The sequence below is a fragment of the Ranitomeya imitator genome, chromosome 2 (genome assembly GCF_032444005.1).
Source record: "Ranitomeya imitator isolate aRanImi1 chromosome 2, aRanImi1.pri, whole genome shotgun sequence".
Taxonomy (NCBI): domain Eukaryota; kingdom Metazoa; phylum Chordata; class Amphibia; order Anura; family Dendrobatidae; genus Ranitomeya; species Ranitomeya imitator.
Window position 1 is genome coordinate 123,992,423 of NC_091283.1, and position 14,472 is coordinate 124,006,894.

Consider the following 14,472-nt stretch of genomic DNA (forward strand, 5'->3'; position numbering starts at 1 on the left):
ACAAATAAAAAAAAAAAGAAAAGAAAATCGAACTGCGCAGCCTAGAGGGACCTCTTCTCGCCGCTGAAAAAGGCCCCCACATCTGCGAGTAATCTGCGATGGGATGGGGAAAATACTCACCTCAAACATCCCACACCGTTACTAACCTGAAGAGGAATGATATGTCCAGGGAGCTGTGATGGACGTCCTTGTCTCCGCAACCGACAGGCTCTGGTGGGTGAGTGGGTGGGGGATGGAGCTAGGACGGAACTTCTGAGCACGCTTGTGTGTGCTAGGATCATGGTCCTGCTGAGGGATCTATGAGGATATGGGGTGGCAGTACACGCTGTACTCATAGTCCGTATCGTGGGATTACAGGTGTGACTGTTCACCCTGTATCCCTCTGGAAAACCTGAAAGAAAACGACGCACAATGAGGTAGATAAGGGTCTAATGAAAGACCCGTGTCCACCTCCTACTGACACTAAGCTAACCTGAATATCCTACTTCCTGTCGGTGGGGTGTACACTGCAGAGGAGGAGCTAACTTATTTGCATAGTGTCAGCCTCCTAGTGTCAGCAGCATACACCCATGGTTCCTGTGTCCCCCAATGAAGCGATAGAGAAAAAAGGTTTACTAAAGTAGTTCTCAAGTTCTTAACCAGGTCAAATTGCAAGTGCAAGGTGCTTGTAAAATACAAGCAACTTTGCAATTCACTTCCAATTAAAAATCTTCTCCGATCTAGAGAAAAAAAAAAAAGATTTTTAATTTTATAGTGTACAGCTAGTTGCTGCTGACTGCAGGCTCCATACTACACTGGCTACCCATTCATTACAGGATACAATTCAAAGTACTTGTTCTCACCCACAAAGCTCTCCACAGTGCGGCACCCACTTACATCTCCTCCCTCATTTCTGTCTATCGGCCTAACAGACCACTGCGCTCTGCAAATGACTTTCGATTAACCTCTGCACTAATCCGTACCTCCCACTCCCGACTCCAAGACTTCTCCCGTGCTGCGCCAATCCTCTGGAATGCTCCATCCCAAGATATTAGGACCATCCATAATTTGCATAGTTTTAGGCGCTCGCTCAAAACACATTTGTTCAGAGCGGCCTATCACGTTCACTAATCAAAGTCATTTTATGTTTGTGTGTGTGTAGCCCATTCACTATCCCCATCTATTCCCCAACCCCTGAAGATAGCTGGACCATGATTGTAAATACATCATTGTAAATACACACCTGTACTTTGTATCTCCCCCACCTCATTGTAGATTGTAAGCTCTCACGTGCAGGGTCGTCTTATTTTGCTTTAATTATTGTATTGTTAACGTTGTTACTTATGACTTTTGTGTTTGAAACTGTTAAACTGTAAAGCGCTGCGGAATATGTTGGCGCTATATAAATAAAGATTATTATTATTATTATTACTATACAGCCTGCTCGTGCCGTTCTAAAGATGGCTGGATCTGACCCGCCTCAGGCTTCTGCGCTTCTCCCTTGCGGCAGAGGCAAAGCAGTATCCGATTGCAGCCTTGGAAATTGGGACCGGCAGCGCTGTCAATCTTCAGGAGCACACTCACTGCCTTCAGGAAGCTGGGTCCAGCAGTGGTGCACTCCTGAAGACAGAATATTAGTACAACTGTTTCAATCTGCAATTTCAATTCCTTCATTCATTTTCATGCCCGATATGCAGTTTACAAGCCTGTTTCTAGTTTCAGACTTTTCTTGAGTGGGGCCTCCCTCCCAGTAATACATGCTGGATGCTGGTGCCTTCACTAGCACTCGTGCATCAGCAAAGCTTCATTCCTGTAAAGATTTCTCCTTTCACAGCCCATGAGGGACCTCTTCTCCATGGTACTGGCACACACAGATGTGGAGCAGCGAGTAATCTCCCTCCAGTCTACCATGAGTTCTCGCCATTCTCTATACTCAAACACAACCTATGAGATTTTAGCTGTCCTTCCCCTTCAGGCTCTCGTGTGTGCTTTACTACCTATCGTAGCCTGTGTGATCTGTGTTCACCTTTAAACTCCCCTCCCTCCCCACACTCTGATCTGCTACATAAAACACTGCATTCCCCAGACATTGGGTGCAACCGGCATACAAGGAACATGTAGGACTTACCTGCAGGTCAGAAAGCATGCTCAGGAGACTTCGTAACAGACTTCTGTCGATGGCTTCTCCATTTCTCTCTCGCTCAATTAACAGAAGAATGCCATCTATGGTCTTGTTCTGGACTTTTTGATCGCTGGTTATATGAGTTCTAAATAATTCTAGTCCCATGTCCCTATGGATAAAATATACAAACAAGAGAGTTGGAGTCCCAAAAGCGAGACCTTAACCTATCAACAAGATGCAAGGGGCCACAAGTTCTAAGAAAAATATAGGTCTCCCCTACCAAATAAGGTGGCTACAATAATACAGCATTTGAAATAACCTTATAATCTGATACTCCACATTAAGGCTATGTGCACTCGTCCGGAATTGCCGCATTACTTTCCGCGGCAATTCCCGAACTCCCTGCCACGGGAAAAATGCATGCGGAATTGGCATGCGTTTTCCCGCTAAACACTAGCATTTTACAAGCGTGATTAGTTTGCAGAATGCTAGCGTTTTCCAAGCCTATGCAGCATCAATAGTAAAAAGATCTAATGTTAAAAATAAAAAAATAGTGATATTCTCACCTTCCGGTGTCCCCCGCAGGCTTCCAGCTCCTCGCGATGCTCCTGTTCCCAGTAATGCTTTGTGGCAATAACCCCAGATGACGTAGCATCTCGCGAGACCACTACGTCATCACAGGTCATTGCCACAAAGCATAACTGGGAACGGGAGCATCGCGAGGAGCGGGAAGCCTGCGAGGGACACCAGAAGGTGAGAATATCACGATTTTTTTATTTCTTAAATTATATGGTTCCCAGGGCCTGGAGGAGAGTCTCCTCTCCATAGCCCAATGCGGGAAGTAAGCGGATCAATGCATTCCTATGTGTGCGGAATCCCCGCGATTCCACACAAAGAATGAACATGCTGCGTTTTTTCCGGAATCCGATTCCGCCGTGGAAAAAAAAAAACCTTGTGCACAAAAATTGTGGATTGCATTCTAATAATAGGATGCTTAATGTAAGCATTTTTTTTTTTTTAAAATGAAAAACCGTGAAAAAAACAAAACAAAAACACGAAAAATCCCAAATGTGTGAACATAGCCTAACAGATCAGTATACTGTAGTATTTATATCATAATGTGCACACTTATATAGCGCTATCATATCACACAGCACTTTACAGACATCGTCATCACTGTCACCATCGGGGGGGGGGGTCACAATCTAGAGTCCATATCAGTATGTGCTTGAAGTGTGGAAGGAAAAATGAAGAAGTACTCCGAGGAAACCCATGTGAACCCGGGAAGAACGTACAAACTCCTTGTAGATGTTATGCTTGGTGGGATTTGAGCCCAGGACCGCTGAGCCATGGTGCTGCAGTTTTTATATGTGAACGGTTGATAGAACTAGAAATCATCTCAGAGCAACATTTACTTGTGACAACCCCCATACTCAATCTGAACTACAGTGACTTGCGAAAGTATTCACCCCCTTGGCTTTTTACCTATTTTGCTATATTACAACCTGTATTTAAATATTTTTTTTAATCCGTTTTGTGTGCGATGCATCATCACTAAATAGTACAAGTTGGGGGGAAGTTAGAAAAAAAAAAAAAAATAGGCATATGTTAAATTTATGAGATCAAATAACAAAAAAATTAGTATGTGCATATGTAGGCACCCCTTTTGCGATGAAGCACCTAAAAACTTCTCGCGTTAGCAATGTCATACATAAGTCACATGCCAAAAGACATGTGGGAGAATACCCAAATGTATGGAGGAAGGTGCTATGGGCAAAGGAGACCAAAACTGAACTTTTTTGCCAACAAGGTAAACACCATGTCTGGTGCCAAACCAACACAGCTCATCACCCCAAGAACACCATCTCCACAGTGAAACATGGTGGTGTCCGCATCATGCTGTGGAGATGTTTTTCGGCAGCAGGGACAGGGAAAATGGTTGCAGTGAAGGGGAACATAGATGATGCCAAATACAAGGTTATTCTTGAGAAAATGGGTATTATACCTACCGATAATTCGGTTCCCAGGAGTCCATCCTGACAGCACTCTGGAGGACGTCCTCCTCCTCCTTGCAGGGACAGGAAACAATACGAGAGGTTAAAAGGTCCGACTCCGCCCCCTTTCCCTTAGTGTTTTGACAAGTACCACACCATGGATAGATATATTTAGAATTCTTTATTAACCAAACATATTACAGCATATGAATAGTATACATAGGGGGGGAAGTAACGGTGCGGTCAGGATTGACTCCTGGAAACCGAATTATCGGTAGGTATAATACCCATTTTCCAGGACGTCCCCCTGACAGCACTCTGGAGAATACCAAGGAAAACTCCCTTAGGGTGGGACAACTGCCTGGAGAACCTTTCTCCCAAAAGACATTTGCTGGGCTGCTAACACGTCTTATTTATAGTGTTTACAGAATGTGTTTACCCTGGCCCAGGTTGCGGCTTTACAGATTTGTTCTAACGATGCCCCTGCCCGTTCAGCCCAAGATGCTGAAATGGCCCTAGTAGAATGGGCTTTAATTCCTACTGGACAATCTACCCCTTCTGATGCATAGGCTTTTGCAATTACTGTAGTGATCCATCTAGCTATAGAGGTTTTTTACCCCCAAAAAGGATGAATAGATTGGGGTCTTTCCTCCAGGTACTAGTGGCCTCTAGATAGTCTAGCACTGCCTGTCTGACATCAAGAGAATGTAAAGATTGTAATTTTGTATTAGAGGGTTTATTGCAAAAGGAGGGTAGAATTATTTCCTGATTTCTGTTTTGTACCGAGGCTACCTTAGGAATAAATGATGGATCTAGTTTTAAGACTATATGATCATCACGAATCTGGAGGTATGGATCCCTAATTGACAGGGCTTGAATCTCCCCCACTCTTTTGGCCGTCGTAATCGCTACCAAAAAGGCTGTTTTCCAAGTTCGTAATGCAATAGGCATGTCACCCTCAAGGGTATAAGGATCTTTACATAGGGCTCTGAGCACTAGATTTAAATCCCAAGTGGGAGTTAATTGTCTAAATGTGGGACGTAATCTTTGGATGGCTTTAACGAATCTAATTATCCATGGGTGAGAGGCCAAAGGATAATCCAAGAAAGCTCAGAGCTGAAATCTGCACCTTAAGGGTACTAGGTCTTAGCCCCATATTCAATCCGGACCGGAGAAAATCCAGAACTCTGGGAACGTCCGGGTTTCCTGACATCACGGCCGACCCGCCACCTTCCATACAGAATTTCTTCCAAATTTTGTAATAAATAGCCGAAGTTACTGGCTTACGACTAACCTGAATTGTTGAGATGACTTCATCGGATAGCCCCCGAGCTTTCAAGATGTCCTTCTCAGGATCCACACTGAAAGGTGTAATCGTTCCGGGTTTTGATGTAAAACTGGTCCTTGATATAAGATGTCCTTCCATAGGGGAAGTCTGATTGGGTTCTTTGTTGTCATGGCTCCCAGCAGCGAAACCAGCTTCTTTTTGGCAAGAATGGTACAATCAACAGAACTGTTGCTTGGTCTTCCTGAATTTTCCTGAGTACCATCGGGATGAGTGCTAGTGGAGGAAACGCATAAGAGAGTGGTTCATCCCACGTCTGGCTTAAGGCGTCGACTGCTTCCGGCATGTCCATAGGATTGAGGGAATAGAATCTGGCGACCTTTGAATTCTTCCTTGTAGCAAATAGATCTATCCTGGGAGTCCCCCAATGGTGACAATCGTTGAAAGATCTCTTGATTTAGCTCCCATTCTGTCGGACAGACTTCTTTTCTGCTCAAATAGTCGGCCAGAACATTCTAAGATCCCTCTAAGTGCACCGCAGTTATGGATAGAACTGTGTTTTCTGCCCAAAAAAATATTCTTTGTGCCAAGTCCTGAAGAGGTTTGTGTCTGGGACCTCCTTGATGTCTTATGAAGGATACCGCTGTCATGTTGTCTGTTAGGATCTTCACAGGTCTGTTCTTCAAGCGAGAGTGATTTCTTCTTAGAGCCTCCCAAACCGCATACAGTTCTCTGTAGTTTGAAGATTTTTGGCTGATATCTTCTGGCCATCTGCCCTGGATGAATGATCCTTCTAGATGGGCTCCCCATGCCCACTGACTGGCGTCTGTAGTGATCACCACACAAGGGGTCAAGATCCATGGAACACCCACTCTTAGGTTGCTGCAATGTGTCCACCACTACAATGACCTTTTTACGGTTTTTGATAAATGGATTATTCTGTCCAGTGATGACTGAAGCCGATCCCATATCGAGAGAACTTGATCCTGTAATAATCTTGAATGAGCTTGGGCCCATCTTACGCAAGTGATACAGGCCGTCATCTTCCCTAGGATCTTCATGGCTGATCTTATAGTGATCTGATGTCTCAGGAATTCGATGATCAATTTCCTCATAGATTCCGGTTTTTCTCTTGGCAGAAAATATTGTCTTGAGGTAGCATCTAGAAGGACTCCCAGGAATACCTTTCGGGACTCGGGCTTTAGGTCTGATTTCTTCCGATTTACGACCCAACCTAGGTGTTCCAACACTGAAATGGCTCGATCTCTGTGTAGAGTTAAGGTATTTTTTGTTCTGGTTACAAGCAGAAAATCGTCCAAATAAGGAATTATTGTAATTCCTTCGTTTCTTAAGAATGCTACTACCTCTGCTACCAATTTTGTAAATATCCTTGGTGCTGAGGCAAGGCCGAACGGGAGACACTGAAATTGGAGGTGGCAGGTTTGGTCCGGAAATTTTACCGAAAACCTCAGAAGTTCCTGAGATGTTGCATGGATTGGAACCTGATAATACGCGCTTTTTAAAATCGAGCGTACACATTACTGAATTTTTGTCTATAAGATGGATAGTTGACCTTATTGATTCCATTCGGAATCTTTTGTATTTGACATACGCGTTTAATGATTTTAGATTTAATTTTTGTGCGTGTTTCCCCTGATGGCTTTGGGATTGAAAATAGGGAAGAGTAGTGACCTCTGGCTATTTCTGTTGTAGGAACCCGCACTACAACCTGAGATATGAACAAGTTTTGAAGGTCTTTGAACATTGGTGAATTTTCCGCCACACTTGTAGGTGGGATACATCTCTGTGGTGCTGGATATATCAATTCTATTTTGCAACCTTCCGAAATTATACTGAGGACATACGCATTTTTTGTAATTTTCCTCCAGTTGTTCAGAAAAAGACTGAGTCTGCCCCCTATCCCTATGGCGTCATTGTCTCCTAGATCTAGGGCTTGAACCAAAAAGGGAATTTCTTCCCCTTTTGTTTTGAGAATAGGCTCCTCTAAAAGGCACCTCTGCTGGATCTCCATTGTTCTCTATATTCCGGCTGTTTGCCTCTATAGGAACTTCGAGGTGGGGGTCTTTTCCGAAATAGCTGAAACTTCCTCGGTTTGTCCTCTGGAAACCCTTTTTTATTGTCTGATGCGGATTCTAGAATGTCATCTAAAGCCTTTCCAAACACTTTGGATCCTGAAAAGGGAATGGCACATAATTTATTCTTAGATGCATTATCTCCTGACCAAGATTTAAGCCATATAGCCCTACGAGTTGCATTGGATAATGAACTATTCCTGGCTGCAAATCTCACTGATTCCGCTGATGTATCAGCCATAAAGGCTGTGGCAGCTTTTATTATGGGTAAAGAGGAAATTATATCAGCATGCGGGGTTTTATTCACCAAATGTTCCTCTAATTGCCCTATCCACAAGTACATGGACCTAGCTACTGACGTGGTCGCTATGTTAGCCTTTATCAGGGCTGCCGACGTTTCCCAAGCATGACGCAACAGAATATCTGCCTTGCGGTCCATAGCATCTCTGAGACTAGATGAGTCCTCGAATGGAATAGCTGTTTTCTTAGCCACCTTGGCTATAGGTACGTCGACTTTCGGTATTTCTTCCCATGCCTTGATATCTTCCGGATCAAATGGTTGACGACTCTTAAATTCCCGGGACATTATTAGTCTACGTTCAGCATCCTTCCATTCTTGTAATATCATCTGTCTGATATGATCGCTTACGGGAAATACAGTCTGTCTTTGTGATGTAAGACCTCCAAACATCAAATCCTGTCTGGATCTTGGACACGGCTCTTCTTTAATTTGCATCGTATTTCTCACTGCCTGTACTAAATCTTCTGTGTCTTCCACAGGAAAAAGAAACTTCCTTCCTTGATCCTGTTCACCTGGTGGTAGTTCTCCTTCTTGATCCGACGTTCTAACGTCCGATTCTTCTTTAGACGAATCACCTACATCCTCTTGATCCAGGTCCATTCGTGGTCTTTTGCGACTCTGACCAGGACTGGAAGGATACCGTTGTGTCATGGTAGCCATGGTAGTTCTCATTTCGGATAATAATGATGGTTGCTCCTCTCTTACAACCCTGGATATGCAGGTCCCGCACAGCTCTTTTTTATAGGCTTCGGGTAATTTTACATTACATATGGAGCATCGTCTGGACTTTGTCAAGGCTTTGCCTGACTTTTTTGTCACTGGCAGGGATGTCTGCTGAGCCTCCTTAGCCTAAGTATAAGGCTGCCGTCAAACTAGCAGTATTTGGTCAGTATTTTACATCAGTATTTGTAAGCCAAAACCAGGAGTGGGTGATAAATGCAGAAGTGGTGCATATGTTTCTATTATACTTTTCCTCTAATTGTTCCACTCCTGGTTTTGGCTTACAAATACTGATGTAAAATACTGACCAAATACTGCTAGTGTGACGGCAGCCTAAGAGTGAGTACAGCTTAATGACCAAATTTACGTGAGAAGGTAATCTGCGCAATGCGCACTTACCCCTGCCTCCTCACTCCTGAGATCCATATCCTCTGTTTAAACAAATAATGCTGTGTAAATGGGACATCCCCTGGCGGAAGGATATCGCAGCACTGCTGCACTTACCCTTCGACTCCGGCATTGCAGACCTCCTCTCTGGCTGGCTACAGCTGTGCGTCCTGTATTCAATTCTGGCGCTTGTGTGTGGAACGCTGGACGCTTTCTCCCCACATCCGGCGCTCTTTTATGACGTCCCTGCGTTCCACACAGTGGAACGCACACTCGGCCGCCGAATCTGCCGGAAATGACGCCCTGACGTCACTGGAAGTGACGCTACCTCACTTACTTCCGCGTTCCAGGCAGTGGAACGCACGCTGATCCCGGGAGGTTCTGCCGCTCCTTCATGCTCGTATCAGAGCATGCGGACCTTTGCGCCTTCCTGGCGCCCGAGCCGAGAGCACCCCCCCCCTGGGAGGAAGCGGCTCACCCAGGAGCCCATCCACTCGACTGGTCTCTGGGGCAGAGGGACTCGCACCCGGGAAGTATCTGCCCTGGGCTAGCGACGAGGGGGAAAGATTGGAACCAGCCGCACGATCCCCCTGAGCCCTCCGGTCCGGTAAGTCCTCTCTCGTGTGTCCCTCCATGCAGGGACAGGAAAAAACACTAAGGGAAAGGGGGCGGAGTGGGACCTTTTAACCTCTCGTGTTGTTTCCTGTCCCTGCAAGGAGGAGGAGGACGTCCTGGAAAAACCTGTTTCAGTCTGTCAATGATTTGAGACCAGGACGGAGGTTCACCTTTAAACAAGACAATGACCCAAAGCATACTGCTAAAGCAACACAATGTGGTTTATGGGGAAATGTGTAAATGTTTTGGAGTGACCTAGTCAAACCCCAGACTTTAATCCAACTGATAATCTGTGGGCAGACTTGAAGCTCGCTGTTCACCAGAGGAAACCATCTCAACTTAAAAGGAGCTAGAGCAGATTTGACAAAGCTCACAGATTTATCCAAAGCGACTTGCACCTATAATTGCCACAAAATGATGTTCTACAAAAGTACTGACTTTAGGGGGGTGAATATTTATCAACACTGAAGCTTACAATTATTTTTTTCTATTTGTTGTTAGCTTCATAATAAAAAGAAAACCGAATGTTCACAGTTGTAGGCACGTTCTTTACATGAACTGATGCAAACCCTCAAAAACAACAGTGAAATTCCAAGTTGCGAGGTAGCAAAACACAAAAAATGCCAAGGGAGGTGAATACGTTCGCAAGCCACTGTATATGTATGTATATAATAACTGGTTAGGTTTTATTTTCAGCTTTTTATATGAACCCATATAGAGAATAAACTTACCATATAGAAGGCAGCATGGAGTTCTGAAGAACATAGGTACGATCCAGAAATAGGAAAATACTTCTAATCATGATCTTTAAAAAAAAAAGAAAAAAAGTTTATTTCAACAATTATATGTAACCACCTTCTGACAACTCGTATACAACCATTCCATGACCGTGATATCAGGAATGAAATGTCACCACAGCTGGAAAAGATAAGCCACCAATGTGTCATATCAATAGAAGGGATCAACTGTCCTAAGCAGTCTAGACATGTTGGTCATAGGAAGCAGGGCTGTGGAGTCGGCGTCGGTATAAAATACACCGACTCCGAAAAGATATAATAAATTGGGTACAGTAGTACAATGCAGGATGTGCTGTAATTTTTTTTTCTTCATAATTTGGGACAGTTATGATATGTCCTATAAATGTCTCTTCTGTTCCTGATCTAAGGATCTGGGCTTTTAGTTGAGATGAATCTGTGCTGCACTTTATGCACATGTCAGGGCTGTGGAGTCGGAGTCAGGGAAATAGAGGAGTCGGAGGTTTGGCTTACCGATTTCACAGCCCTGATAGAAAATGGAATGAAATGATACCGTGATATCTGTTTTTGTTCAGATGTTAAGATCTATGAGCCGGACACAGATCTCCTCGAGAAACTGCATCAAATTTTCAAACGCAACTGGTTCATTTTTCAATATGGCTACCTAAACCCAGCCTTGTTACACTTAAGTGCAAATGATCTCTTTAATATACTCAGCATTAAAGGGTTCATGATTTGGTCAAATACAAAAAGACTTGTAAAAAAAAAAGTAGCTTAAAAATGTAATATTTATTAAAAATCTACTCAGTTATCTGAAGAATGCAGAGATTATTAATTTCACTGTTTACTGCTCATTGTCAAGTTTACTGTCCACCTCTGGAGTTTATCAGCGGTGGTCAATCACTTAGGCAAAGAGGGCAGTGCTTAAAAACGCTTTCTGATGAAGCTTGCAAGCACTGTTCCGACGGATTGATCCAGCTTCAGAGCGCCCGCACTCCACCAATGCTGCAGAGGCAAAGCTTCTTCTGCATCACAGAGTGAAGTTTGGGCAAGCGACGACACCTTGCTACTGGTCCAAACTGTCAAGCAGGAGCGCACCACCCATTGGAAAGCAGGAAGGCAGGGGAGCAGTGCTTTACTAAGGAATGAAGGGAATGCAACCCCTTAAAACTATTTTGATATCCTGAAGGTTCTCCACTTTAGCATCTCATTGACAACCCTCCCTCATACGCAGCACAGTTATCATAAGGACATTATGTGGATCCACATCCCAACTATTATTAGGTCAACACAACACAAAGAATCACAGTAAATGATCACTGGGATGTTTGAGCACCAGAGCTGATAAGAAGAACCAAAACCATATCAACAATCACAACATGCTTACCATTTGTCTGCAATGATCCTGCCAGCATTTGTCTATTTTTTTCAGGAACAAAACACTATCCAAAGAATCTGTTAATATTATATTAAGGAAAATAAAATCTGAAACCAAAAACTTATTTAGCTAGCATGCCATGAAGTATCAGAAGTGACTAAAAGCGCTTTACCCTGGTGATCTGACATTTTCGGCCACTGTTCTTTTTGATGGTCTAATTGCTCACAACATGCTATATGCACTTTGTAGATTGTAAACTCTCACGAACACGGTAGTCATTATTTTTGCTTTAATTATTGCATTGTTACTTATGACTAGTATATGAACTGTTGAATTGTAAAGCTATGCGGAATATGTTGGCGCTATATGAATAAAGTCCCTGTAGACTTGAGATCTATAAAGGTTTGGCAGAAGTGTTGATTCCTAGATTAAAAATGGTACTGGAGGAAGCTAGGTCCCGAGGGTGCTTGCCAGCCTCTATGAGAGAGGCCATAATAGTGGTTATTCCAAAGGAGGATAAGGATTTGGGGAAACCGGAGTCGTACCGTCCAATTTCCTTACTAACTATTGATGTCAAGCTTCTGGCCAAGGTGTTGGCTCTCCGTCTCTCTAGTGTTATTTCGAGTCTGGTGCATTCGGACCACTCTGGCTTTATGCCTGATAGGTCAACGGCGATTAATTTGCGGAGGTTATATGTAAATTTACAGGTGGAGTCTGACAACTGTGGTCGAAGAGTGATTGTGTCGTTAGATGCCCATAAGGCGTTTGACAGTGTTGAGTGGGGATATCTCTGGCAGGTGTTGGAATGTATGGGGTTTGGTCCGCAGTTTGTGGCCTGGATACAGCTGTTGTATTCATTACCGTCGGCCAGAATTAGAGTGAACGGGGAACTGTCTCAGCCTATAGAGCTGGCTAGGGGTACTAGGCAGGGATGCCCGCTCTCACCCCTCCTGTTTGCTTTGGCTGTAGAACCTCTTGCTGCTAAGATTCGGCAGTCTGATAGGGTCCCTGGGTTTAGGTATGGGAAAATTGAGGAAAAAATAGCGCTATACGCGGATGACGTTTTGCTGTTCCTGGCTGATCCGGACGATTCACTGAGAGGGGCCATTGAAATTGTTGAGAGATTTGGTACCGTGTCGGGACTAACAATTAATTGGGGTAAATCGGTTCTTTTTAGGGTGGATGACGTAGGAGAGAATGTGAGTGAGGATGTTGGGGATGAGAGGCTAAAGGTGGTTTCTCAATTTAAATACCTTGGAATATGGATTTCGGTGCCAATTGCCGAGTTCCTACAGAGGAATTTGACTCCTGTTATGGGGGTACTCAAGGCGAAGGTAGATGCCTGGAATAAACTACATCTATCGGTGGTCGGAAGGGTTAACCTTATTAAAATGGTCCTGATGCCTAAAATTCTATATGTTTTACACAATGCGCCAATTTGGATCTCTCGGGGGAAGTTCAGGCAGATTAATGCCCTCTTTAGAAGTTTGATATGGGGGAGACAATATCCACGTATTAGCCTGGAGACGCTTCAGCGACCCAAGGAAGATGGTGGTTTGGCTTTGCCCAACCCGGAAATATATTTTCTTGCAGCCCAGAGTCAGCATTTGAAGGGCTGGGTGCGAGAGGCGTCATCCAGTGCAGTACAACACCTGATGGAAGAGGTGACAGGCCGACGACCGGTGGTTCAGTGTTTGGAAGATGGCTCCTTGGGCGCTTTAGGGAAATTATATCCAACCCTGTTCCTGATTCGTAAATTATGGAACAGACTAAGGCAGATTCGTGGGGTTACAGGGCTGACTAAATTCACACCGATATGGTCTAACAATAATTTAAAGGAATTTGAGGCTCTGGGAGGACTGATGGAATGGCAGACTAAGGGAATTTGCTTTGTTCACCAGATAATCCAGCAGCAAGCATTGAAACCCTTTTCCCAATTGCAGGTAGAGTTTGGTCTGAGATCCACAGGGGAATATCAGTACGCGCAGATGAGACATGCCTTTAGAGCTCAGAATAAGAAAGCTAATATCGGGATTCAAGATGATATAGTTTTGGAGTATGTGTGCGGTGACGGGACTACAAGGGGAGTTATTTCCACCCTATATAAGGACCTTATGCACACGTTTCTGCTAGATTTCCCTATAAAGGCGAGAGCTAAATGGGAGAGAGACGTGGGGCCGATGTAGAATGAAACCTGGGAATCGGTGATGGAGTGGGTTCCGCGACAATCCTTGAGTGAACCATATAGGCTCTCGCAGCTATATATTTTGCACAGAGTATATAAATCTCCGGAAGTGCTACACAAAGCGGGGTTGCGTGCCAATTCTGAGTGCCTGAGGTGTGCGAGTGAGAATGCAGGAATATATCACATGATGTGGACGTGTCCTAGGCTGGCTGCTTTTTGGGTGGTGGTTTTGAGCCGGGTTGAAGTAGCGTATAAGTGCAGAGTTCTTAGAGACCCGATAATATGCTTGCTGGGATATGTGGAAGAAATTGGAGTTGACAATACCTGGAAGATTGCAATCGCTAGGCTACTATATATGGCTAGGAAAGTGATAGCACGAAATTGGATAAACGCTGAACCACCTGCGAGGAGGGAATTTCTCCAATATGTACAACATGGTCTAAAATTGGAAAAGGGGGTGTACAAAAAAAGGGGGAAAATAGAAATGTTTAATAGAATGTGGTCTCCTTGGTTTGAGCTGGATTGAGGAGTAATAAAAGTCGGGTTTCTTAAAGGGAGGGTGCCGTGATTTTAGTTTTTGTATTAATAATTATTGATTATATAATCAATTATTTTTAATACAAAAGTAAATGTAGTACTTTAATACTTTTTAATTTAT

At 43.9% G+C, this 14,472-nt stretch overlaps 1 protein-coding gene across 1 annotated transcript in view; it reads right to left on the reverse strand.

Moving 5' to 3' along the window:
- The window catches only part of CUL4B (cullin 4B), an 84,317-nt gene that overhangs the window by 51,834 nt on the left and 18,011 nt on the right, over nucleotides 1-14,472 (reverse strand). Inside the window, exons 5-7 of the mRNA XM_069747195.1 lie at nucleotides 11,639-11,707; nucleotides 10,228-10,301; nucleotides 2,108-2,270 (exon numbers count right to left, since the gene is read on the reverse strand). Of these exons, the coding sequence (XP_069603296.1) occupies nucleotides 2,108-2,270; nucleotides 10,228-10,301; nucleotides 11,639-11,707 (306 nt within the window). The remainder of the gene's footprint in view (nucleotides 1-2,107; nucleotides 2,271-10,227; nucleotides 10,302-11,638; nucleotides 11,708-14,472) is intronic.